The 27,749-nt window shown below is 41.1% G+C and overlaps 1 protein-coding gene across 6 annotated transcripts in view; it reads right to left on the bottom strand.

The window, feature by feature from the left end:
- LOC138635522 (disks large-associated protein 1-like) overlaps nucleotides 1–27,749 on the bottom strand; it is a 129,040-nt gene that overhangs the window by 63,831 nt on the left and 37,460 nt on the right. For 4 of the 6 annotated variants that reach the window (XM_069723032.1, XM_069723034.1, XM_069723033.1 and 1 more), the window contains 3 exons: nucleotides 18,037–19,565; nucleotides 5,541–5,755; nucleotides 2,210–2,405 (listed from right to left, as the gene is read on the bottom strand). In XM_069723032.1, coding sequence (XP_069579133.1) covers nucleotides 2,210–2,405; nucleotides 5,541–5,755; nucleotides 18,037–19,446 — 1,821 coding nt within the window. In that variant the 5' untranslated portion in view covers nucleotides 19,447–19,565. The remainder of the gene's footprint in view (nucleotides 1–2,209; nucleotides 2,406–5,540; nucleotides 5,756–18,036; nucleotides 19,566–27,749) is intronic. The other 2 variants (XM_069723035.1, XM_069723036.1) reach the window with 2 other exon arrangements.

Here is a 27,749-nt window from a genome sequence, read left to right on the forward strand (position 1 = left end):
GTCAGCGTTTGGTTTGTCTGCTGTGGACTGTACGAGCATGGCCGACTCCGTGGAGGAGGACCCGCTACCAATGTAGACAGCCTCATTCTCAGGGAACGACAGCACAAAGGTCCCTACACACCAAACAGTCCCTTCAGGACATTTCACCACAATAAAGTGATCAATAGAAGCAAAACAAAACTCGCTCCATTAATACAAATAACTCCTCATTGGTCACAAAGGCTCTTCAACTTCTCCTCTCATCATCAAAACAAACTTCATGCAGGTTGACCGAGAAAAAAAAAAACAAACAGCAAAACCAGGAGTTACGGGTTCATTATGTGGTCTTATCATGACAAGTGGAGACTACAGGTCACACTGCAGCAGTCTGATCTCACTGTATGGTTTAGATTACATGAGTTTTATACACCTTTCCAGTTGTAAGAGACTGCACATCGTTTCTCTTAATAGAGTATATGTTGAATTAATATGATTTAAAAAGCATTTAAAGTACTTACTTTCATTGAAGATGGAGCCTTTTTATTCAATGTTACAGTCACAGACTGTTTTATAAAGTGACTTTACTTCAGTTCAAGGTTCTTTAACTTCAGGAAATAAAGATGAGGTGATAAGTCAAATATTTCCAGCTCGTTCTGTAATGTGCAGTTTGTTTATTAACGGAGGAAATGATCACATAACTCTATTAGGAAGAACTAAAAATATTTTTTTTCCTGAACTTGTAAATTTTGCTGGAATTTTACTGGAAAAGGATTCAAATCCTGGAGGGACTGCGAAGTAAAAAATATAAATATTGTATTTCAATTGTGACAATAGAGCCATTAAATCCTACACACTGCTTCCTCTAAAGAAAATCACTTTGTTGAGGGAGCCATTAATGTGGTCATTCATGAACTATCTGGTAACACTTTACAATAAGAGTACATTAATTAACCTGAGTAAAGGCCTTAATCAGCATTAACTAACAGTTAATTAACAGTTAGCTAATGGTTAAATAATCATTTATGAAGGTTGTTCATGTTATCTTAGTTCTGTATTTACTAATGCCAATAGCACCCTTAACAACTATTAATTAAGGCATAAATTGATACCTTAGTTAACATAAACAACCTTAATAAATGGTTCTTTAACCATTAGCTAACTGTTAATTAACTGTTATTTAATGCTTGTTAAGGCCTTAACGAAGGTTAATTAATACATCACTTCGTAAAGTTTTCCCAATTATCTTATATATAACTAATATTAAGATGCATGAATATTCAAAGTGGGATAAAATGGAGAAAAAAAATTGCTGTTTAGTGTCATTTTGTATTTTTCTTAATCGATTTATAATTGACTCTTACTACTGTCTTCTCCATCTGTGGCAGATATTCAGCTGCTTCCTACTGAAGATGTGACTGGACTGTATTGTGTTGTAAATACTCATCCACTGCAGCAACAGGAATTAAAGGGACTTTCGTTCTTTCAATTTATCCAGAGAGGGATTCTCCTCTGGTTTGGTGTTTCTTTATGTCATTTTATCAGCACAGACATCATATTGCATGAAAAAAAAGTCGTCTCAGGATGCAGACGGCTTTTGTTTTGAATTGTTTTGAATTTTTACGATCTGCATCACTATTATCAGGATAAAAGAAAAGGGATCGTTTTAAATTCCTGGCTTAAATCTGTGCAGTGATTTGATGTCTGAAAAATCTTCAGACTCATTGATGTTTTACTCAAACTGGACTTCCTGGTTCCTAATTCATCTTCATCATCTCCAATAAGCAAAATTACACATTTTTAAACACAGGGCTGCTCTATTTTTAAATTGAGATTTTTTTTTTTTCCGACGACATAATTAAATAATGACATCACAGAACTGTTTTTAGGAAAAGCTGCAGTAAAATGCTATGTTTGTCAACACATATGAATATATAGTTATAAATAATGGTATACGTTTTAAACATTGACCCAGCCTTTTACAGACAGAGGAGGATTAAGAAATAGAATTAGTCGTTTACAGAATAGAATAGAATAGAATAGAATAGAATAGAATAGAATAGAATAGAATAGAATAGAATAGAATAGAATAGAATAGAATAGAATAGAATAAGAGTGAAATGAGAGTCAGAGATTCTTCTCATTTCATAGCAGGTCCTTCCAAGTCTTTGTTTATGTGTTCTGAACTGGTCAGGTGACTGTAAATATAAAGGCAGCGGTGCTGGCAACAAACCTGGCTGATGGTGCTCATGGCCCTCATGTAGCTTTCATTGCGGGAGCGGTACTGGGGTGAGGACAGCAGCGATTTGGGGTCGAGGAGGGTTTTGGGGTCCAGGGTATCCAGGCTTCTATTGATTGAAACCTCACTCACCGCACGCAGGTAACTGTGGCTCCGGATCTGCAGTTTGGGGGAGTGCTCGGTTGAAATCCTGCCAGGTGGACAACAGGAATGTAGCGTTATACACAAGGTTATCGCTGAAACACCAGAACACGCTTTCTTCCCCGGTCCATGTTACATGAGACCACTGAGCTGTGTAAGTGCAGAACATTTACATAAATCCGCCACATATATGAAGAGTCATTCTGGGATTTAACTGCTAGATACTATGGAGATTTTAACTGCAGTGAAAAAGGTGTGACTCAAAAAATACGGTTTATGTGTGTTGAATGATGGAAAATGAAATTTGTAAGATAAAAAACAAACAAACAAAAACAACGAATGCCTTGTTTTTATTGTACATACGGTGGATTGGCATTGAAGCTGACTATGACTGCTATATTGCAGTTTAATTAAAAAACATAAAACAAAATAAAACAAACAATCTCTCAACACAATACAATATTATTGTATCACAATATTATCACTACATTCATGTTATTGATATGTGTCTGATTTTCCATTCACATTGAACTTTTGTTATAGCATCAACAATTGCAAACATATATGAGGGGGTGTGGGAAGGCCCTTTAAATAAAGAGAGAAGGAGAATAAATCCATTGTGAGTCTGCAAAAGCAGACATGTTCACACGTGCAGTCCGCATGTGTACATTTTTTCCTGAAAGAAACTGGTCCTTGACCATCAGTGCCTGTATGTAGTCTGACTTTAGAACTGTTTTTGGCCCTGGTGCAGCGCAAATCAATGCGCAAGTGGCTTTTTTTCCATGCTCGCACCGAGTTGCAATTTTCGTGGATCATGGTGAACCCGGCTGCACCGAGATGGACGGGACTACCCACCAGGGGGTGGTGGAGCCGGTGGAGTTCAATTTTATTGTCAAAGTTGCACTTTAGCCAGCTCAAACAAAGTCTAAGTGCTGTGCAGCCGTTGGAGAGCTACTTTCATGGCTTCAGTAGGCAGAGCACACATGAACAGACCGATCCAAAACCCCACAGACAGGTTTGGTGGAAGTTCTACATATTTAATCCCACTTACATAAATAATTAAAACATGGCACTGCAGTTTAAACCATTTAATTAATGATTGGAGAGTAAATTATTCACACGCAAAGCTCCCGATGCAGTTTATTTATTAACACCACATCAGTGACGTTTGGAGCACATTTCTCTTTATTAGTGTTGTTGATAAATGATAAATAAATTGCATCGGCAGCATTAAGTGTGAATAATTTGCTTCTGCTCACTCCTCAACATGGTTCCAGTACCTGAGTTCACTGTATTGGATGTGGCCTTTGTTCATGTTGTGTGGTCTTTGTTCATTGTGAGTCCTACACTGGGCAGAGGTTTTCATAACATCAGAGGGGGAGGAATTTATAATATCAGTTACCTCTTTCCAAGATTTAACATCATCAGCTCACGGAGGTCCGGTCACTGTGTGGACTGTGCTGACAGGTCATCATTGTAAATGAGAATTGGTTCTCAACTGATTTTACCTGGTTAAATAAAGGTCATATATAGGCCAACTTGTGGCACCATAAATACGGTGATTACAAGCCTGAACCGCCCAGAAAAATATGTGAATTTCTTCCTGCGTAAAGTTTGGACGGAGGTGTTGGCCTGCTTCTTCTTCTGTCAATAGAAACTGACAATACGCTGCACCACAGCAGAAAGGGGCTGATTTGATTGGCCATGTTAGGGTACTTAATAGACAGACACATATCACTGTGGTTTAAGACAGATGGGACAAACGGGTCATCACTAAGTATATACAAATCTTTCACCTACTTTCACCAACTGATCCAGTCATGGAGAAAACACAAGTCTATTTATTCTTGTTTTTAAAAACCTCTTCTACAGCGCTACTTCTGTCTATGACATGTCTCCTAAAATTTACATTCGCAAATACTCAAATTGTAACTTGAGGTTTTTTACTCTGGATGGTGGGAATCTGTGTTTGAGGCAGCAAACACACTTTTGTTAATGTTGAGGAAATCATAGTTGTAAATGGTTGTAAATGTAAATAAAACTTAAAGTCTAAAGACTCTGTGCACTTTATCGATGTCGAGCCTCCATCTTTGTTCAACATGAACATTAAGAGCTGCCAGAGTCTCAACAGAACCTTAAAAAGTCTCCTGATACTGTCGTGGCTATTGTTCCCCAGGACTAATTTGTTTTGGAGTGTCAGTGTGTGCTGACCATAGAGACCGGTCCTTCATGAAGAGACAGACGCTGTGTGAGACACAGTAACAGCAGACAGCAGAAGAGGCAGCAGCCTGAGTCCCTCGACTGCTCACTGTAATTACTCTCACTATTTAGAGAGCTGTGAAAGCTTCATTAGACAAAGGTGATATTTCTGGCTTCCTGCTGTAGATCAGACATAAAATTACACCTCCGTCAGGGGCAGACTTATAGAGCCGAGCCTTTAGGGCTACAAGGTTTAATATCGTTTCTGCAGAGTTTTTCTTATAGGTTTGGATTGAAGTTTTGGTGTAGCGCTTTGAGAACCTGAATCCACTGGACATCAAACAAGTTCGTTTGAGTCAGCTGACAGAGCGGGCGTGACATGTGACACTGATGTACAAAATTCCTGTTTTCATATATTTTCATGTAACCATCATCCATCCATCCTTCTATACCTGCTTTATCCTGAACGGGGTCCTGGGGAAGATGCTCACCTTCACACTGTGCACAGCCAACGTATATTCAAGGAATAACCAACCTCACGTGGGCACATGGACAACACGCAGACTCCCGAGCCGAGTCTCCAAACCAGAACTGACCGTGTGAACTACTGCAGCGCCCCTTATAACCATCATATGCATTTCAAATTATATAAACATCATATTAACTTTATGATGCTGTTCTCTAATATTGCGGAAATACTGAACTGTTACTTAATTGCATAAATATACATCTGGAGAAATATTTTCTGCAGATGAACCAAGCTTGTGTATGTGTATTTGTGTACTTTTCTAAAACTGCTGTGAAGACAACATTTCCCCACTGTTGGATTAATAAAGACAGAAGACTGTCCTGTCCTGTCCTGTCCTGTCCTGTCCTGTCCTGTCTTGTCTTTTAAAGAGGGGGGAGTGAAGTGAAACAAGAAAATGTCTGTGCTTCCTAGAAAGCATATATGAGGACCAGCGGGTGAGACGGGGTGAGGTCTTACTGTAGAGTGGTCATCTCGGTCAGTGAGGGCTGCGTGGCTTTCAGGTAGCTGGCGCGGCGTGCTTGCATCTTGGGGGACGGTTTGGGACTCCCGTCAGAGTCCCCGCTGTCGTCCTCAGCCATGGCTTTGACGTAGCTGCCGCTCCTCATCCTCCGGCAGGGGATGTCGTCCTCCTTCCCCAGAGGAGAGAAGCCGCTCCACTCATCCTGAGGTACCTGGTGACCGGGCGAGGAGGACAGAGACACGCTGTCAGGATGATCCGGTCTCCAGCTGTCTGAGTCCCAGCCACCAAACTGGCTCACTAAACTGTCCTGGTGGTACATAGAAACCTACGGACACAGAGCTGGCATGCAGGACAACAACAAACACAACAGGAGCATCCAAACACACAGACAGGACTGAAGTGACGGCTGGTGTTCTCCATCCTCCATCACACACATGCATCCATACACAACTCCCTCGCTGTAGACACAGTCTGCTCACTAATTAGCATGGAGCGCTATGTGTTGGGGTCGCTCGGAAGTTTCTCTCTGGCTAATTCCTGCATCTGCTCTGCAGGAGTCAGTTTAGTTCATCACAGAGCTGTGCACATACATGAGTGTGTAATGTGTATTTATATAGCGTGAGCCTCCACTGATCTGACCCGAGGCTCTCCTCGTTCACTGAGAAAGACCTGGAATATGTGGTGATATGTTTAACTGATGATAACTGCACAGATAAATGAGTGAACTGAGCAAAATGTACTAATTAACAATTAAATGAAGCACCTTTAAAACAAATAGATTGAATTTGTAACAGTTACAGAATTTTTAAAACATGAGGCCAAAAAGATATAACAGGACGTTCATGTTTTCCAGTTTAAAGAAGTTTCTTATCCCACTACAATGCCGATGAATGGATTTTAAAGCTAAAGTGCTCCTTAGAAATCAGTACCCGGAGAGACATGTGAATCATCCACAGGAACAAAGACACTGTTTTCCAAGTCAAGCTTTTCAGATAAATCTTTCAGGGTTTCAAGCACCACAAACAAAATAACATTCATTTGTATTGGATTGTGTTGACTTTCAGAGACGCTTACGAAACAATCGCACATGAAAATGAAAGGAGCTGTGTGGTTACACAACACTAAAATTAACAGAGAAAATATCCAAAAATTAGTCGAGGTGTAAATATGATAAAAATTAAAAAAAATCTCAGGTGATGCAAAGGTTCATACGTGTTAAAAATGTATTGTATATGTATGATAACAATATATATGAAGAGCCTCAGATGCATTTCAGAGATTCTTCATTCTTTTCTAAAATAATGAGGAAGAGGCATCGAAGGTTTTCAAGGACGTTGGTGACGTGCTCTCTTTGATTTTATACCATCTGCTGAAAATAAAACAGCACGAGAGCTACAACTACTAAAGAGCTGAGCTGCAACGAGAACGTCAACATACTCAGAAATGTACACTCATATACCTCTCACATATCTAACAGAAACTATAGAAATAATAAAGAAAGAATATGAAGAATAATGTGTGTAAATCATTTCTAATTATAGGGACGAGCCGTACATGCTATAAGTTGGGTTTTTCAGAACTAACCTATCCAGATTTTTGTACATGATAATACTTGCAGAATTTTTTTTAATCATCTTTAAGAAAAAAAAAAAGCATCTATAAAGTTGTAAGGTGTTTACACAATAACATTTTTCACAATAAAATGCTGGCATAATTAGGGTAAAACATTACTTTTTTATTCACTAAAATCGAACACGTTTTTTTGACCGCAACTTTATGAAAGCTATGAAAAGCAAATACATTACTCATATACTTTATTAAAGATTATTTTGATGGGCATTTTGTGCCTTTATTTGAGAGTGGCAGAGGACACTGAGTGGATATTAGAGGAATAACATCCAGCCAGGGTCCAGACAGCCAGAACCTGAACCAGTCAGTCACTGCTGAGGGCCTCGTGCCCGGGAAGCCCAGTATCACACCATAGTATGTCACACAGACGTCTCCTTCAGGATACCATGTCAGTGTCACAATTTGCTTTACCATGCAAAGTGCACATGTCAAAGAAGCAGGTCATGTGACGGAGGTCATTTGGCAAAGAGAGGAAGGTTTGAGTCCATCAGAAAGCAAAGTGGCTCTGTTTAAAGAAATATTTTCAAACTACTTTTTCATGCCTCAGCGAGGCAAAATGTGACCCTGACCCAGTATGCTGCCATGGACTGACAGATGTATTACACACTTTGGCATCAGACTGGTTCGGCTCATGTGAAATGCATGATAATCATTCGTCCGTCATGTTCTAGTTGATTTTGTGTATAACGGATGTACAGTCAGCCGCATGTTAGAGATAATGCTGATTCGGATTCTTACATGACAACTTTGTCGCACAGCAGAGCAACTAATTTAATCAGAAATAAACTGTCCTGCTTTTATTTTGAAATGGAGATTGTTGTGAAGTGATCAGCTCTGAAGCAGGGTTTGAAAATCGGTGAAGAAATTAGTGACGATGTTACCTTGCAGATGTTTGATCTGTCTCCGTAACATGATTACTTCAGTACTGTCATCATTACAAAGCTTTAGTTCTGCACTTCGTTTTGTGATATGTTTTCCATATTTACAATTCACATCAACATGTAACTGTGAATTACATGTCCATGAACAATTCAAACGAGTGACGGGTGTAGAGACGCAGGGCTGCATGCGGACTGTAACTATGAATAAATGTGATTCATTTCAAAATAAAAAACAATTTCCAACACTTAATTGCAAAGATATGCAATTAGCATTGTTGGAAAGTTCAAGTCGGTCTGTTTTATTTGATATGCTTCAACCCAATATCGCTGCAAACTGTGAAAGACACGTCGGTCCACTACAGCAAAATGTGAGATAGCCACGCTTTGTGCTGTCTAGGCGTGAAAGTTACACGTTTTCCTGAAGTGGATGAAATGAAAGCTGCTGCATGCTTAGTCCTGTGATTTACAACAAAATGAAACTTGGGTTTGGTTTACTAAAAAAGCCCACGGATGGCGTCTGGAGACAAAAAACAACTCAAGAATAATGTCACGCTTACAAAGCGTGTAACTTTCACACCTGGACAGCCCAAAGTGTGTCTATTTCACGCTTTGCCGTGATACCGGGTTGTTTGCTCTGCAGCTCACTGTGATGAACACTTCCTGTGATGTGAATTAGGACTCACTGCGTCTGCTGGGCTGATGACTAATAGCTCCTTATTCACTTGATTGAGAGGAATGACCACAGAAATGTGCTCTTAAGATACAACAAATATAAGAAAGATTAGCCTCTTTACAAATGTTACAAAAGTCCCTACAATATAGCATTACCATAAGAAACTATACCATTAGTGATATAAGAGTATGTGATATGTAAAGTCATTATTCTGTTATATTGTAAAAATCCCCACATTTCCTACATTTTCTCATAACACAAAGTGAACCACCAAAAAGCCTCTTTGTTTTGTTTCTTCTTTACAACATCACAGCTGATGATGACATCTGCGTCACAAAAGCCCGGTTTGAGATTGGCCTCGCAGCAGGACCAGCACGGGAGGAACTAATAACAGTAATGAGGCATCACCGCATTTAACGGAGCCACCGAAAGCCTTGACAGAGAGCCAGCAGGCAGCCGGGAATTTCAATCTGGCTTTTTCACTATGTGTCCAATATCAAAGTAAAGATACACACCATGCCCTCCAGAGACCAACATATGATACTCATGAGCACATTTCATACTTTAAGACAAACTTGAATACACCTGTACTCTATTATTGATTCATTCTGGTCACATTTTATTTGATTTTTGCAGAACAGCAGTTCTTCACGTTTTCTTCTCCTAAGTTGAACCTGTACTGACATAGTATAATATATATATATATATATATATATATAGTCTATTATATATATAGTATATAAGGCAGTGATGTGGCACCATAATGTTGCTATAGGTGGCTGATAGTTTACGCTCAATAAACATATATATATCTATATAGATAGATAGATAGATAGATAGATAGATAGATAGATAGATAGATAGATAGATAGATAGATAGATAGATAGATAGATAGATAGATAGATAGATAGATAGATAGATAGATAGATAGATAGATAGATAGGTAGATAGATATATGTAGTATCTCTCTCTCTATACATAATTATCTTTAGTGCATTTTATATATATAAAATGCACTAAAGATAATTATTTTTAATTGGCCACACCTTTTAAGTGTGTTTATGTCACGTGTCAAACTTGATAGTTTTTATCACATTCAGTCTGGAAGTCAGAGTTTGAGAATTTAAAAGACAATAAGAGAGACAGACAGCAGGAGGACAACAGATTATATATGAATCACAGAGGGAGGGAGAGGGAGGGGGACAGAAAGGGAGAGAGAGAGAGAGAGGGAGGGAGACAGGGAGGCAGGGAGGGGGGAGAGAGGGAGAGAGGATGATCCCTCTTTCTCCCTCTCTCGCGCTCTCTTTCTCTCTCCCCCCCCCCTCCCCCCCCCTTTGTATGTGTGTGACGTCAAAGACACACAAATGAGCAGTTCTGCTATAACAAGCGAGCTGAGGGAAAGGACCAGCTGCAGCAGCATCCGCAGCCTGTCACCCACGCAGAGCTCACATCCTCTGCAGCTCCACGCTCTGCTGGCAGCGGAGGAACCGAGCAGCGCCACTCATTACTGCAGATACCGTTTGTTGGAGATGTATTGCATTTGTTAAGCTTTAATAATACAACCGGTCACCTACCTGTCCGACCATGTTTGAATAAATAAATCTCCGTACGTGTGACATTCACGGTGACTCAAGAGTGTACAGTATGTACCGAGCAGCCACTGTGGATTTTACACGACAGAAAGTAGACGGTTTCCGTGGCAACACTGTTTTGATGGCTTAAGGCAGCGGTGTTAGAAATAACAGGTAGTGTAACGGTGCAGCCAGCAGCTGTGCTGTTGAGATGCTGCAGATAATCATGTGCAGATTGAACACAGCCAGAGGGTAGCGGCTCCGGGGTGGAGCGGGGCTCCGGTGGAGCGGGGCTCCGATGGAGGGGGGCTCCGGTGGAGGGGGGCTCCGGTGGAGCGGCTCCGGTGGAGGGGGGCTCCGATGGAGCGGCTCCGGTGGAGGGGGGCTCCGGTGTGCGACTTGTTGCTGATGTTTGCACAATCAAAGACTCCATCGCTTGAAAGGGAAACGATGTTTTTCTTCAGTTGTCCCTTTCATGCTCAGCTTCTGACTTTGAATGCATTTTTAGTTTGCTTTTGATTTGTTAATGTCTCTCTGAAAGGACTTCAGTCATGTTTACTAAACTCACTCGTCTGATCTGCAGTTCAAACAGCAAAATCCCAAACATCATCTGTGATGTATTTGTAATGAAGTCAGTGGGTTTTTTCACTCTTCCCAGTCTAATAACAAATGTTTGGACTCCACCTAGCACAATATTTCCCTTTCGTTTTTGTTGCCTTTGATAAAGACAACTCTTTGAGCCCTTTTCCGGGCAGCAGTCGCCATGGCAACAAATAGAAATGATGAGATCATGTTAAATGCTAAAACATAGTGGAACAATAGCACAAGTGGAGAAGAGCCTTTAAGTCAGCAAAAGTGACTCAGTGGTGTGAGTCACAGAGTTATAGGTATCGAAAGTTTAATATTAGTCACTGTAAAGGTCGTAACAGTCCAAGAAGTCTGCAGCAACGAACCTCCGAGTGGATTTAAAAAAAGAAAAATGTTATTCCTTCCTTTAATAGCTGCAGTCTGGTTTTAACTAGACAAGCGACAAATCAGAAAACAAGGTGTTTCAGATGGCGCTGACGAATGACTTACTTTATTTAAGTCAGATGACTTTTGATCACAAGTTAAAAACCCTAAAAGCTCCAGTTTACTCTGAGCATAAGGTGACATCATTGGAAAACATCCCATATTAAAGCATTATTTAACTTTTTATGTCTCTCAAAACATTAAAACATTAAACATTTAAAAAATGTCCCCTTTTGGGATTAATAAAGTAACTATCTATTTATCTATCATCTATGATTATTATTCAAATTATTCACTCATCATACTTCTATGAATTAAACCTCATGCTGGTGGATTTTACAGTTTATACTTCATGCGTTTCCTTCTCTCGTCTGTTTTTTTATGTCATTTCTTTACTTATTTCTCTGCCTACTTTAGTAAAAATGGTATTTGTAATAAACAGAGTCTTTGTGCAGCATCGGAGGAGTCACAGCAGCGAACCATGAAAATAATACACATCAGCAGCAGGCTTCAGTGGATGCAACTTGGCCATATTACAGTTTTTACATTATTTACATTACTTTCTATCTCTTGGATTATATTTGCATTCCACACTCTGATATTTTTTACACAGCATTGACTTTCAAATTTAGCTCCCATTGTGTCTGTGGATTTGTGTACCACCAGACTGACATCAGTTTTTTGATGAATATGATGACTGTAGTTTGTGTCATCCTCCTTTGTTTCTTTACAGCCGTTATGGCTGAAACGCGTTCGTTTGTTTGCCTACAATAACAAGTATTGCACGTTGCATATTGCTCTGCGAGTGCAGCTCTGTTTTGTGTCTCTATGCTGTTCTTTCCTCCGGCCTTCTTTCCTAACCCCCAATATGATGGAGGCAGATGGCCGCCCACCTCCCGTTAAAAGGCAGTTCTTCCTTCCAGCTGTCGCTCGAGTGGAAACTGATGAATGTCTGTTTCATTCAAGAAGAGTCTCTGAATTAAATATTTAAACTTCTGCAAGATTTCTATCTCATTACAATCCACTTTGGCACCACAAAATCACAGACTGAAGATTTGAACACTGCAAATGAAAACTGATGTCACAAATGAATGTTACACCGACATTCAACAGGGACTTTTTTGCTTTTTATCAGTGTAACATTTTCATTAAAGATATTGAAAATTGAACAAAACCCGTGTGCTGTGGTGAGAACAGCCTCAGTTTGTTCCTCATGTTTTAGGATATATGGCTGGTTTCTCTGAAGTATAATTAGCCAGTGATTTTGTTTTTGGCGGTGGACAGAATAATTCTTCAACTATCCAGAACTTAAAGGATTCAGGAGTGAGTTTAAAACAACTGGATGAAACTTTTAAACATTGGTGATTCATTCTTTTTCAAAAAACTGCTGACACACTCTACAACTGAGGTCAGTGGAAGTTCAAGTTGGTTTTTAACGATTTAAAGGTATGTGTGGCTGTGTGATTGTTGATGCTTGTGTTGGTAATGTCCTGTTTACACACACACACACACACACACACACACACACACACACACACACACACACACACACACACACACACACACACACACACACACACACACACACGCACGCACGCACACACACACACACAGACTTCTATGATTATCCTTGGACACAGAACAGATAACAAATAAACAACAAGCGAGTGCTGAGGAGCCCATTCAACTTACTTAAACATGCAATTATTTCCATCATACGTAAGGACACGTTTAAAGGGGGGTTAGAAACAGATTTGGAACGATCGGCTTAGTGCCAGTTGTCCAGACGTGGACGTGTACACTGATTAAACATTCCAATACAGTGTTGTATTTATGAGTTATGATGTTTGGAAATTCAAAAAGGAATACAAATAATTGTTAGACACTGATTTCATAAATTTGACATTTAGTTGTAGCGCTGTAGTCTAAAGCTGTTTGAATGATCCACGTCTTTACATTATAGTCGACAATACGCAAGAGGCTATCCAAAACTTCCAACTAGGGCGATATGGCCTAAAAATAATACAGTGATACGCTTCAGCTATGTTTCAATACATGATACATATCGCAATATTTTGAAATATTCTATAAAGCACTTCAGAAATGTTTAATTTAACCCTTTGATGCACTAAAATAACACCAGTATGATGATTCGTGTTTATATTCATTGGTGGTTTCTATTGGAACAATTTTAAGTTTGCATGTAAAATGGGTCAAATCACAGTCAAGTTAATAACAATAAAACACTATTGAGTAGCAAACTGCAACAGCATTATTTCAAATAGAGTACATTCGATATATTGAATATTTGAACGCATGGTTCAAATATCTCTGGCCTGACGTGTCGGTGAAGGCCGGCTCCTCCTCCCTGCACTGTTTTATGGACGAGTCTAAGTGACGTCACCTCAGAGGGGGAAGCTATAAGAAGAATAAGTAACTTATTTCGACTGCACCTGTGTTACTTACTCACAAATGTTTCAGCTTCCCCGTTCTGTGCATGTTAAACTGCTACCTGCATTCAACCGTGCAACAAAAGCAGTCTGTCAACTTTTTGACTGAAGCACAAAGCGCATCAACTAATTTCTAGTGCTGCTCAAAATCCCATTTGTAAGTTTCATTCACTATATATTATAAAGTACTACAAAGTCATGGCGAGGCACCGCAGAATGTAGCGTTCAGAAAGTGGACCTGGACCATCATACTTTTCTCCCGAGTGACGTTAAATGTCTACGGAGTCGGGTACAAATATGCTCTACTTCTGTTTTATTGACCAGTCGGCATATTGCTACTAACAATTAGCATGTTGCTAACACAGCAAGTTATGTAATGGGGTTTTAGTAGAGCAAACCATTCGTATGGTCATTGAAGCCTTCATTAACTAACATCATGTCATTACTGTAGCTCACGTTTAAAATAACTCCAAATAACAATTTTATTTATTTGGAGTTCGGTAATTGCCAACTTGTTATATGTAGTTAAATGTCTCCCCAACACTTAGTTTAACACCACACTTCACAGAAAAGCACAGCTCAGCACAACAACAAGCCATCAGGACAAAAACAGAGAGAAAAGGTCAAGTAACTGGTGTAAAAGGCAGGAAGGAAGGGAAAACTACTAAATTAAATATGAAGTCTACAAACAGGAAAGGATGTCATTCTTCATGAGTTCATGCCGTCACCTAGCATTCAGAGAGTAAGGCTGCTACTGGCTCTGCACTTACTTCTCTCTTCAACTCAAAAAGGAGGAAAGAGGAGGAAGAGGAAAAGGAAGAGGGAGGCTCTCCAAACCAAGAGGAAGTAAAGGGGGGGGGGGGTGGAGGTAGGTTGGTGGGTGGCAAGAGTTTGGGGTGGATAAGAAGCGTGAGGGTGAGTTGGGTGAGTGGAGGAGAGGCAGGAGGGGGGTGGGGGTGGCAGTGGGGGTTTTGGGAGGTCAGACTGGTGGTAATGTTCCCTCTGAGGCTGCGGACGCACTAAAACCTTTTTATATCACCTGACATGAGCACATATTGTACATTTAATAGGATGCTTGGAGATTTGTCTGACTAACACAAGACTGTTTTCAGTCCTGATATCAAACTCTAAACCCAAAGTAAGAATAGTGGTGAAAAACAAAAGAGGTTCTCTGCTCTTGACTGGTCTTTTGTGTCCGGTGTGGATGTTATGTCAATATATGCAGCAAGATGCAGATTAGTCACTAGAGGTTTCTATCACTTGCAATCCTCACTGGGCGTCACTGCATTATGATAATGTGGGAATATCAGGATGTCTGCATTGAAGTGCTAAAATTCTCTGATTTGAGAGGCACTACTTTCACTACAATTTGTTTCTCTTTTTTCTTTATTAACGTGTTCTCAAATGTACTTCATGAAAATGTATTCAATAATATTATCCAATATATTTCTGTCACAATGTAAAGATACATAATCGGTTCAAGTGATACAGATGGAAGATGGCCCCTAAAAAACGTGCTTTTTACCAGCAGATGTTACGCTTTGTTACACCGGCTAATTACAACCAAACGGTGAAAAGCATTGACTGAACTGAACCTCATCTATTGAGATGAGGTTCAAAGATCAGATCAGATCAGATCAGATCAGATAAGATCAGATAAGATCAGAGAGCAAACACTCTCCAATGAGAGCAAACACTCTCCAATGAGAGCAAACACTCTCCAATGAGGGTGTTTGCTCTCTGATCTTATCATCAACTTTTTTAGCATTTCCTGTTTTTCTTTTAGCTTTCGCTTGCTATCAGTATATATGCTGCAGAAAATGCATGTAAAAGATCAAAAGTTAAAACTAAAGTGTAACAAGAGCCGTGTTTATGAATAAGCAATAAACACTCTGTCACAAAAAAACTAACCCGATAGGACAATTCTAAAAATTGTTTGATTTGGATTCAGTGTAAACAAAAAAATATCAGCTGTAAATTAATCCAAAATGTAAATGAAAAAATAAAATAAAAAGGTCTATCTACATTTCATGAACAAATATCAAGAGCCAAGAATAGTAGTGTGTAATCTAAAGTGTAGACACAAGAGGGGCCGATTGGATCCTGCAAAAGGTCTTAGTATATATATATATTTTTTTTTATTTCCAGAAGGGTTCAAAGTCGTCTGTAAGTTAAAGGTTGAGTGATGCCTAAAGGCCTCATGTTGTTGTAGTAGTGTGCCCGCAGCCTTAGTCAGTGTCGTCCAGTCATAGATTACAACCATTCAAGTCTGCAGTGTTCATTCCCACCAAACATTAAAGCAGTGAAGAGGCTTTAACTCTGAACTGTGACCTGAGTATTGGAATAAGAAATTGTAATTGTTGTCATGCAAAAGATTATAAAGTTCCTGCAAACATGGAGCCATGAGGAGGTGCACAAGAGTCCAAACTGCAGACCAACCTACCAACATCTAAATGACAGAATCAGAGAACATCTTAGGGTACAACATCCCAAAGCCAAAACGGTGACAGTACTGCAGACTTCTACCGGCTCACGAGGCAACAACAGTTGGCAGATTTCACCAGTATTTCTCTTCCTTACTCAAAATATCAACTACTGAAATACATTCATTTCATTTCACCCGACATGCCAACAAACCACTGCTCGACCTCGGCAACAACCTTCACAATGAAGGCTGTGGAATGGACCGCTGTTTGTGGACATGAACAGGATCTGGGATTTTAACATACAGAGAGCATTTTTATTGAACTTAATGTCAAGTTGGGGATTTCAAGTAACATGTATAACATAAACTTCTGATATCATAGCAGTATATAAATGACAAAAAAAAAAATCACTAAAAGCATGTCCACTTCAATGGTTTATCTTTTTCAAGTTAACTTTAAATGTCTAGTTTTGTTGTAAAACCACTCAGCTTACGTTTATTCAACTTTTGTCAAGGTTGGAGAATTTAGGTGGTTTTCCATTTTCAGAACTAGTTTAGACTCTCCGATTCTGTTTCTGTTTACCCTCTACGTCAGCCTGTTTACTCTCCTAAACTAAAGAACTGGAGGGGGAATACTGCCGAGTCGTCGAGTCTGTGCCGTGTAGGTGTGTCTGACTAAACCAACGAGGCTACCCTACCCAACAACGAAGCATCTCCATCGGAGACCCGGAGTCTCTCCAATCACCCGTGTCCTTCAGCGCACCTCTCTTAAGTGATGTGGTTGTCCCGGCAACCAACATAATTAAACACCATCTAAAGAAGTTCGGCATTGCCGATGCTACCTAATTGTAGTGATTGCTATACACCCACATGAAGCTGCATATATTAGCTACGTCCTGCTGAAGACGTTACCTGCCTGAACGCTGGACCGCCGAGCTCCATGCTCTCAGATAACCTGCATGATGGACCGCTTTCTGAGCTGCTGTCCTGTAATCCGAGAATTGAACTACTGACCATTAATCAAATCAATTGTTATAGATATCAGTCATTACATCTAGCTCATGACATATTCTTCTTCTCTGAATCTATTGGCGATTTAGACTCTAAGTTGGTTCAGTCTTCAATCCCTCTCTGCCACCTTTGATTATGAATAATCAGGCGTACAGTGCCTGACTAATCAAGCCCACATGCTATGCTAAGTAATTTCACCATTTATTATTAGATTAGCTATCTGGGAGAAGTTTTCATGACTCTTGTGTGTAAGTCTTTTGATATAGTAGAGTTCCTACCTTTCCCACGACCTACAGGAGCATCTTAGAGTCTGGAAATCATGTTGATATGTTCATTATATTATTTACTCAGTAGGCAGATTACATGAGTCACTCATATTAGCAAATTGTGACCACGGTAATCTTCCCTGACATGACCGTGACAGCAAAGGGCAACAATTCGATGTATACAGCAGATCATTGTGGGAATTTTCCAAGGAGCTAACATCTAGTTCCCAGAAATTAGTTTGGCATTGGGATAACCAAAAGCTTCCATGTCATTCCTGCTAAACTAACAACTTGATAACTGATAACCTGATAACCAGAACTAGCATCTGAATTCTCCAATGGCCACCTGTCCACACCAGGAAAGCTTTCTCCTGATTGGTTTGTCCATCTGTAACCATAATTGCTGGTCACTGAAGTGTTTGGGGGGGGAATGAAAACCCAAAGTGTCACTGGACACCACTGACGTAGAGGAAACATTGGTGAGAAAAGTAAGTTGTGGTGGAAAAAGGAGTCAACAGAAGGGAGAAGGGTGAATTGATTGGTTTTGGATGGGAGTCAGGCAGGAATTATTTACCTGTAAGAAATGGCAAGAGCGCTCCTGCTGCTGACTGGCCTTAGATTTGACTAGAGCTCTATCTAGGTTTAGGTTACCGGATCCTGCGCTGGCTCGTAGCTGGTTGTGGCTGCTGTTGTTGGTGTACACCTCTCGGGCTCTGCTCACCGTTAGGCTTGACGACCACGCCCCCTTCTTCACAAGGGGCCCGTCCACAAGACCCAGTGGCAGCAAGGGGCCACTTCCTCCACCGAGACCGCCACCGCTGTTATTGCTGCTACCACTAACTGGCACGCATGCCGACGACGCTGCATACTTCACATCGTTGTTGCTCCGGGAGGCTTTGAGTGCAGGATGGTGGTGTGCGTGGCCGTGGTGTGCGTGGGTGTGTGTGTGCTCGCTGAGGGTGCCGTAAGGATCCATCATGAAGTACTGCTGGGACTGCGAGGAGGAGAGTGCGGGGAGGGGCATTTGGGGGAACTTGTCGGGGTTGTTGCCGGGGTACCTGCTCATTGTCATGGCAATGGGCGAGGGGGAGATGGAGGGGGAGGGGGAGGGTGGAGGTTGTTGGTGGTGAGGGTGGTAGAGACACAGCTCCCGTTCCAGGTTGTCATCTGAGCTCCAATATCCGGAGCCCGGAGCAGACGCTGAGCCGTGAAGCTGGTGGTGGTGGTGATGGTGGCTTCGATGCTTGGGCTCGGCTGATCGACAGCGCTCGCGGCTCTTGCTGCGCTTCCGGTGGCGCGCTGGCGGAGCTTCGTCTTCTGGGCTGGCCCGGGAACCACCACCACCACCTCCTCCGCCACCACCACCACCATTAACACTCCCATTATTGGCCCCCTTGGAGGACTGCGTGTTGTGCGGCCCCTCCAGTGAATGTGACTTGGTGAAGAGTTTCTGGACCGAGTGGACGAGGTGGCGGATTCTCCCTGGACTGTCGTTGTTGTTGTTGTTGGCCCCCATCCCCCCACCGTGGGCCAGCACTCCTCGTTTGTACTGCAGTGTGTGGTAGCCGTCTCTGGAAAAGGACGGCTGACGCTCAAACGGGTCCTCAAAGTTTGCCGGTACCCGAGTGGGCGTTTTACCCCCATAGCCTCCTCCACCTCCACCTCCTCCTCCTCCTCCTCCTCCTATATATGGTACCACGGCCATATACTCATCCTTTACCTCAGGATGATGAGAGGAGGAGGTGGAGTGGCACCTCCTCGGGAAGGTTCCATAGGGGACGATGTTGTTGCTGTCAGAGGGGTACGGGGAGCGCTGAGCGTTGTAGTAGGACAGCTCAGCTGGATGTGGCATGGGGATGGGCACGGGCATGTCCATCTGACTGATCAGATATGGCTTGCGGTCAACATGGTGACCCAGTGGATCATATGATGGTTCATAGGAGATCACGTGGTGGTGACTCCGACTACTGGACAGGCCCTTCATGATGACGGGGGGAGAGATGGGTGAATGGGAAGAGGAATGGTATGAGTGAGAGATGCCAGGCAGGCCTGTGATCAGAGAAGGGCTGCAAACGAGTGTCCCTGAGAGGAGAGCTGCAGACTCTGGAAGACAGGAAGACAGAGAGACAGAAAACAAAACATCAGTTAATGCAGTGTCCTTACACAATAAATTACAGTTACACAATGAGAACATATAAGAATATATCTTGGCATAATTAAATTATGTTTGTGTTGTAGAACTTTTGACCTTTAATGATAGCATCCATATGTTTCCCACAGTCCTTTTTTTTTTTTTTTTAAATGGAAGAATAATCCTTTTACATCTTTCTGGAGAGTTTAGTGATGCTTTTTGTTGCCAGAAAAAAAGCCTCCTATCATCACAACCCACTTGAAAACTGGGAGATGTGTCACCGGGAATCCATTTTGTAACTTTAAGAAAACCAGAGCACCCACAGCACACCCACATAAACAAGCAGGATGACATACAAAGTCCACAGAGACCAACTCTGAGGAAACAATGACCTCTGAGATGATGTCATTGAAAGAAAAATGACATCATCATATTGTTGCCAACAGTAACTTCAGGAGATCAAAGCAGACAGTTTTGTGTTTACATATTTACGACTTACAGATCGTGCTTGCTGCATGCTTATAGTTCAAATCTACAACAGTACTGAGATCATTTCTGAACTCTTCTTTTATTCTTGAAATCTTGAAGACAGAACTTTTGCTTAAAAGCAAGTGAATATATGTATATATGTATATATGTATATATGTATATATATATATGTATATATATATACAACTATTTATTCACTTGTTACTTTTAAGCAAAAGTTCTGTCCCAATCAGGAGATCTCTCCTGTTCTGTCATTTTTTTTTTAAAGGAGTTGGAGTCTCCTCTAATGGGGCACAAATTTACAATATTCTAATAGTTGTTATAATCTACAAAATTGATTAGTATATGCGACTGTCGTTCTTCCTTATTTCCCCTGTTTTTTCTGCGCCTGGTTGTAATGCGTCATTCCCATCATTAGGTGGCAGTAAAGTGTCTAAAAGCTGCCTGCCAGCCATCATTAAGTAACCTAGGGAGAAGAAGAACACGCTGCTTTCTGGGGTCCGGAGCGGTCCGCAGCTTTGCAGGTAAAACTATCCCGGTATTAGATGTCCTTGTACGAACATGAGGAAACATGCAAAGACAACTACAGCCGTCAATATTCAAAGAAAAATCAAATCGTTCTGAGCAAATTTGTTGTATTAGATTTGCTTTAAATGTCCATCCCTGCCTCTAAAAAGCAGAAAAAAACCGTACTATCATGCCTTACAGTCTAAAACTGCCTACTTGCACCTTGACGAGCGGAGTCTTGGATGGTGACACCATCAGCAGGTTCCCGCCAACGTGCTAAAACAGTTTGGTCTTGTCTTGAATCTTTAGTCTGAACTGGGCTCAACATTCACAATTCACAATTACACTTTACAATTCCACCCACTGGACTGTGCTGAGTGCTGAACACAGCTCTGTTAATACGGCCTCACTACATAGTCACTTTGAAAACATAACAAGTGGCTGTTGCGTAGTATTTAGTTTTGATTTGAAATGTTTTTTACACACCGCACACATTTCCAGCTGCATGAACTCGTGGCGAGCCAGAGTGCATTTCTGCATCCTGCCACTGGTTGTGCTCTGTGACAGATGATGTAAAACAAAAGATCAAGGCCAAAGGAAGTTCAGTCTCACCGATACCATCATGTTAAAAGTGTCTTGATCAGTTGCCGTATTGACTGCTATTTTGTGCCACTACTCCCCACTGCAGCCACCTTTTCTCCTCCATTTACAGGTGAGGTCAAATTAATCTCAAACAAACCTATCAGCTGCTTTACTCCCACCGATCAACAGTCCCAGTTTTCTCTGTTCAGGACCGAGAACAGGTCGCTGCTTCAGGGAGGCCTTACTGAGATCATTAACTTTAGTCCCACCCCCAATGGCTCTGATTGGTTTGTTGTCAATCAGGAAAAAGTTGTTCTCTACAAAATGAACTCAAACTTAACCCAACTCAGAAACCAATTGGACCACAGCTGCAGAATGTAGTCTAGAAATACTGTGAGTTGCTCAGCTGGTGACCAAAAATAAGCAGCAGTTTGAGGTAAAACCACAACTTTAAAAGTGAGTTTGATTTGGAGACGGAACTGGTCACCGGCAAACTGGAACATAAATACCTGAACCAGAAGGGATAAAAGTGGAAGATTCCACATCAAGACTTGTCTTCTTTTTTTTTCCAACTCAGTGTATGAAGCAGAAACATCGATTCACTACAGCTAACAGTTAAGTAAGAAGTCACTGCTCCCTGACTTTATATAACAGAGAGCTCACATCTCAGGCGACTCTGGGAAAAGGCTCCAGGACTTTGACTGCTCGCTCCGCAGTCTTGTGATGCACAGGGGCCGCCATGTCGGTGTGTACGCTGCATGCATGGTCCTGTGTGTACTTGTGGTGGAGTTGTAGTCTGTGTGTGTGTGTGTGTGTGTGTGTGTGTGTGTGTGTGTGTGTGTGTGTGTGTGTGTGTGTGTGTGTGTGTGTGTGTGTGTGTGTGTGTGTGTGTGTGTGTGTGTGTGTGTGCTGAAGTGCGTGTTTCCTGTGTCCTACTTGGCCTGTGACACGACGATGTAACACAACCTGACAAGTCCACTGGTAGAATGGCTGCTAACAAGCCCCACGAACTCCCAGTGAGCAGGGAAAGGCCACGCACACGCACACGCACACGCACACACACACACACACACACACACACACACACACACACACACACACACACACACACACACACACACACACACACACACACACACACATTAGTAGAACCCACTGACTGGATAAAAAAGTGTTTGTAGCTTCAGGTCTGTAAAATGGTTCTGATCCAGAAGTGTCTTCAGCTGCAGTACCAGCGAGTGCCACTAGAGGTCGGCTCCAAAAAGCCTCCGGCTCCATAGACTCCCATTCAACTTCTCTCATCAAATCCAAAGTGAATAAAATGTGTCCATCAGTTATCTCGGTGTTGTTAGCTAAAGTCACTCCTTCTTCTTAGTTTTCTGGAGGTCCATCTGAAAATAATCCCTCATTCATTAGAAAAGAAGATTCAAGAAGACCTGTTTTTGGGGGCGTGTCTGTTTGATTGACAGGCCTGTGGTGCAGTCAGGTTACAGCTATCGGTGGGCGGGACGTAGTATTGTCAGGTTCCCGATCAGATCGGTCAGATCCACCTCTGGCTCCTCCCCCAGCTCGTCCAAATATGGTCACTTCCTGCTCCAAACCGCTCCGAACTAGCAAGATGGTGACGGACAGAATCTGAACTGGAGGATTCATAACGTTCACAAACCAACGATGACATCACTGATGGTTGATGACATCACTGATGGATGATGACATCACTGATGGTTGATGGTTGGTAGAACCCCGTTCCATTAAGAAGAAATTTTGAACGTATCATATTCAAAGTGGGTTTTGGTGCCTTGTTTGAAAAGATTTGTTTGAAAACTAAATCATTGGTAACTGATGATGTTCATCAAGATCAACAACTGACAGTCTGCTCTGTTTCACAGAAAACACCAACGTTAATGTCGTTATGGTGGAGAAACGTAATACCAAGTTTATAATTTATAAACTGCAGGTCACCAAAACGATTCCTCATCTATAGAAGATTAAGACACACACACACACACACACACACACGCACGCACGCACGCGCACACACACACACACACGCACACACACACACACGCACGCACGCACGCACACACACACACACACGCACACACACACACACTAAAATCATCCGGTCAAACTGGATTAAAATTACCGTAACGGTGAGTTACACAGTTTCCACTGTTTAATGCCTCTACTTTCCCTACCTCACTCAAAAATAATGACATATTCATGTATAGACATCAGAAATATGAGCCACGGGTTATAGATACAGTATATCTATTTTTACAGGACGTATGTAATGAGTCACATCAATTAAGCATAAATGGTTTCTCCTCTTCGCCTGTATTAGACTGAACCCGGGCTTTCTGTTCTGTGGATAATAACGGGTAGGAAGTCCTGAATTACTACGTCTCACTGAAAAGACATTTTACTCACAACACTGATTCTAAAAATAAAGTATTGAGGGAGGAAGTGATTCACTTCGAATGATGTGTTCGTGAAATCAGACATTACCTTATAAGAATCCAAAGAAGAGGATTACATTTGCAGATTTCTTTCCCGGTAAGCAATGATATATAATATGATACATGATTCATCATCCTAACAACAACCCAGAATTTATAAAACAACCTGAGCAATTTCTTAATTCAGATTAGCCAGAGTCATTAGGAAAAGAAGTACAGCCACTATTTAAGAGATAGAAAAGGTCACCTTGTCTGAGTAACTTCCCTGCAGCTGACTGTCTAGTGGGGTTGGCATGTTTCACAGCTTTCACTAAATCAATGAACAAAATAACAGGTCTGCAGCTGAGGATGTTTCAGCTAATGTTTAGATTACTGATTATTTTTAAATTAATAATTTGGTTTAAAAACATTAAGAAATTTTACATCCAAGGTAACAAACCAAAGTAAACCCAGTTTCCAACAAAAAACTTCAGTCATCAGCATCCAAAACCAAAAGAAGTTGTGTGGAAATAGTGCAGAAACAAACCACAACCATCCAATAGTATACAAGAAAAAGGTGTTCTGAGTCACCGGATGTAGATTGTTGGTAGAAACTTGCCATTGGATGGTTATTCCAGTCAACACCCTGCTTCTGCTAACCATTTCATAAATCCCTGTCACAACAGGAAACAACCTCCGAGCTATCGAGCTAAGTGCTGAAAACGGAAAGTTTTGAAAAAGATTTGGCCGGTTTGGTTCTTTTGGGTCTTTTGCAGGGATGTAGCCATTTTTCTGCCCGTGCTCGGCTCCCCATGTGTACAAGTTTTCACTGATACTATTTTAAAAAGGCACCATTGCTGCATGTTTGGCTTATAGCACCAGTTTGTTTGTTTGTTGGTGTTTACCCTTTTTTCACTTTCACATAGGCCAACGCATCTTACAACAATTAAAAAAATATCCATTTAAATTCAATGTTTTCTCTAAAAACACCAAAAAAAATACAAAAAAACATGTAAATTTCACTTTATTGTTTACCATTTGGTTTTATGGTTAGATTGTAGCGACAGCTAATATTTCAGCTAATGTTAACCTAATGTAGTATAACATTTGATGTTGGGGAACATGCTGCCTCGGTCTTCATGGAAGTCGTGAACTCGAGTCCTGGTCCATCAGGTTGATGGAGATTTGCCCACAGTGTTTATAGAACATGTTGTCTAAAGCCTTCTTAAGAGGAGTTTGCGAGTCGATCAAAAACACTCCCAGCTGTCCTCACGGGTCCGGTGTGATCGACCGGCAGCTTAAGAAGAGCAAAAGCAACAACATGTGCTTTCTAGAACAACAAAAGATCAAACTACAATAAATGATTGCAGCACACAAAAGGAAAACAAAACAAAACACTGTGTTGTTCTGTGAAGACGAAGGTCGACCGGTCTTTTAAGAAGAGAGAAGGATCACGTCGTCTGGTTGACATTGACATAATGCCTGATTTCATGTTGGATAGTGACACATAGTGGACACACCATGTCCACTGCCACGCACACCATTCAGGATATATCATCTATAAACTAAAGTACATCACTGCTTCTTCCAAGCTGCTGCTGTAACCGTTTAGCGTGAAGGTTGAAATGAAAACCAAGACGCTGCGCTGTCATCGTCAGTGTCCTGGCTTTATGATCCTTTGCGCTGCACCTCGTTTTCTTTTTTTTTTAAGTAGTTCCACAAAGAACTTTTTGACGGCTGAAGTATTCGCTTCATGTTTTTCCTGTTTGTACAGTAGCATCTAATCTCATCGTAACACACGTTTCACGGGCGCCTGGTAGTAATGCACTCGTCTTCTCCCACTTCTGTTGTTTAATGTTGTTGGCAAACAGCTTTTAGGAGCATTATTGGCACCTTTTGATGGCAGTAATGCGTCGCTACCAGGCACTGGTAAAACAGGGACAAGACAATAGACACAAACATTTACATTTTATTTTAATGACTTCAAAAATTCAAACAAATTCTGAACCATCCCAAAGATGTTCCACTCAGAGGCTTTGACAAAGCAAAGAGTTCTGACAACTAAATATTAAATAAATGTTACTTGAGATCTGAATCAATGATCTCCTGTTTATTGTAACATGAAAATAATGAAATAATTGTTCATTTTGAGGGCAGATTTTGTGCACAATTGTCGAGTATTCTTTATCAAGGCAAATGTGTCATCTGATAATGTTTTTGAGTGGAGGTGATATTAACCAGGCCTAAAAGACAATCCATACATGAATTATTTACATCAACATGCAGGAGCATGTTTTTTTTTTTTTTTTTTTTTCAGAACGTTGTTTATGGATGCAGGAGACCACACATTGAATATTAATGGGAAGACTACAACCAGACTTGTGTTGTTAGACAATCGCACATCTAACAAGAACAACAGATTTCTGTGGTGGACGGATGGAAGGCGGCCCACCCATCTGGCTCCCTGGGCCGCTCTGGTTTCTCTGGGTGGGTCGTCACAGCAACCGCCTCCACCTGAGAGGAGGGGGGTGGTGCTCTTTCTTACTGGGCAGCTTCAACCTCTCCTCATGGCCTCCACAATATTTTAGTTTGGTTTAGTTTTTTCATTCATTACTACTCAGACACTTTCACCAATCCTTACATGTCTCACACTACTGACTATATCCATGTCATCACACTCTATATTATTTTATTTATTGATCAAATAAAATAATTTTGCTTTGGATTTATGCTTTTAAACGTCCTACGATGTCCTGAACTGAGTTCCTAACAACACCCATCAAAAGATGCTGTTGATGGTAACTGAGAAAGAAAGAAAAAAAGAAACAAACAAACAAACAAATAAACAAACAACTAAGAAACAGAAGAGAAAGAAATCTATCAATCCCTTGATCTAATGACTGCATGTTGAGACGTTCCTCCTGGTCCTTCCTTGTATGAGAACAAGGTCTCCATCTTCAGAAGGTTAACACACTCAGTTGCTACGCTGCTACTATCCTGCTACTTGAAAGAATGGAGCAATGTTGTGCTTCATTTCTGTTGAATCAAATCTGGCTGAGTTGCAGTCATAACTTTTTAGAACAGGTTCAATATCATCAGCAGCACTTTTTGTCATTTTGGATTCTGATGTGGCAGAAGGAAAAATATGTACACATATTTACTCGGACCTGCTGATGGGGACAAGCAGACCTACTGTACTACAAAATATTCCCAAGTGACAACCTGCTGCATCACCAGACACTCTGCGTAGAAGTACTGGACTGATGGTTGTCCCACAAATACACCTTTTAACAGCAGATCAATGGTTCGGTTCCATTCAATATTCCAGTAAGACGTGATGGTGGACCATCAGGCACAACAGCAGAACCTCCACTAAAAGGAAATCAGCCATCATTAATACACCTGTGAACATGAAAACTCCACCTAAAACCAGATTACACAATCAAGATACAACAGCTAGAAGATATAATTACTGAGCTGCAGACGTGTTGGTATATTGCTGAACTTTAGATAGAACCAGCCTGTCCACTGTTTATACGAAGCAAAGATAATAAAGCCAATAAGTTGTTACATCACTGTTTTTGGGCAGCAGCTGGATCATCAGAAGTCAGATCATTAAAACCCTTGAACACAACACACAATGATTTAATCTCCCAAATGTCAAAACCAGTTGGCCCACATGGGAAATGATCTATAGGTCCAATCAGTCCAACAATCCTCGTTTGTTTCTGCTACGAGTTATGAATGCAGCCACTGAAGTTAATGGGAAGTGACTTCTTAATGAAAAAAGCAAAACAAAACATAGATGTCAGTCAGAAGCTCAGTGTTGCCCATAGAAACCAAAGTTCAATTCTCTGGTGAGGAAACAATCCAACAAAAAGAACTACAGAAAGAAGACAATCAAAGTCACCAATCAGACTGTCAGCTGGCGTCATCAATAAGGAACGCTGCTTTCCTGGCTGAATGGAAGTTAAGATTTGCACATCAAATCCTCAGAGAGCTTCCAATATGCACTCCTATAATCAAAATGTATTTACAACATATCATTTCTCAATGCTGGATTTGGACCTATTTATACAACTAGAATGGATTAGGACAGATGAGAAAAGAGAAGCACTGAGAGGAAAAAAAGAAGAGAAA

Source organism: Brachyistius frenatus, unplaced genomic scaffold (assembly GCF_029030835.1).
Source record: "Brachyistius frenatus isolate BFR_SWC_R1_liver_20210118 unplaced genomic scaffold, ASM2903083v1 Contig_314, whole genome shotgun sequence".
Lineage (NCBI taxonomy): Eukaryota > Metazoa > Chordata > Actinopteri > Embiotocidae > Brachyistius > Brachyistius frenatus.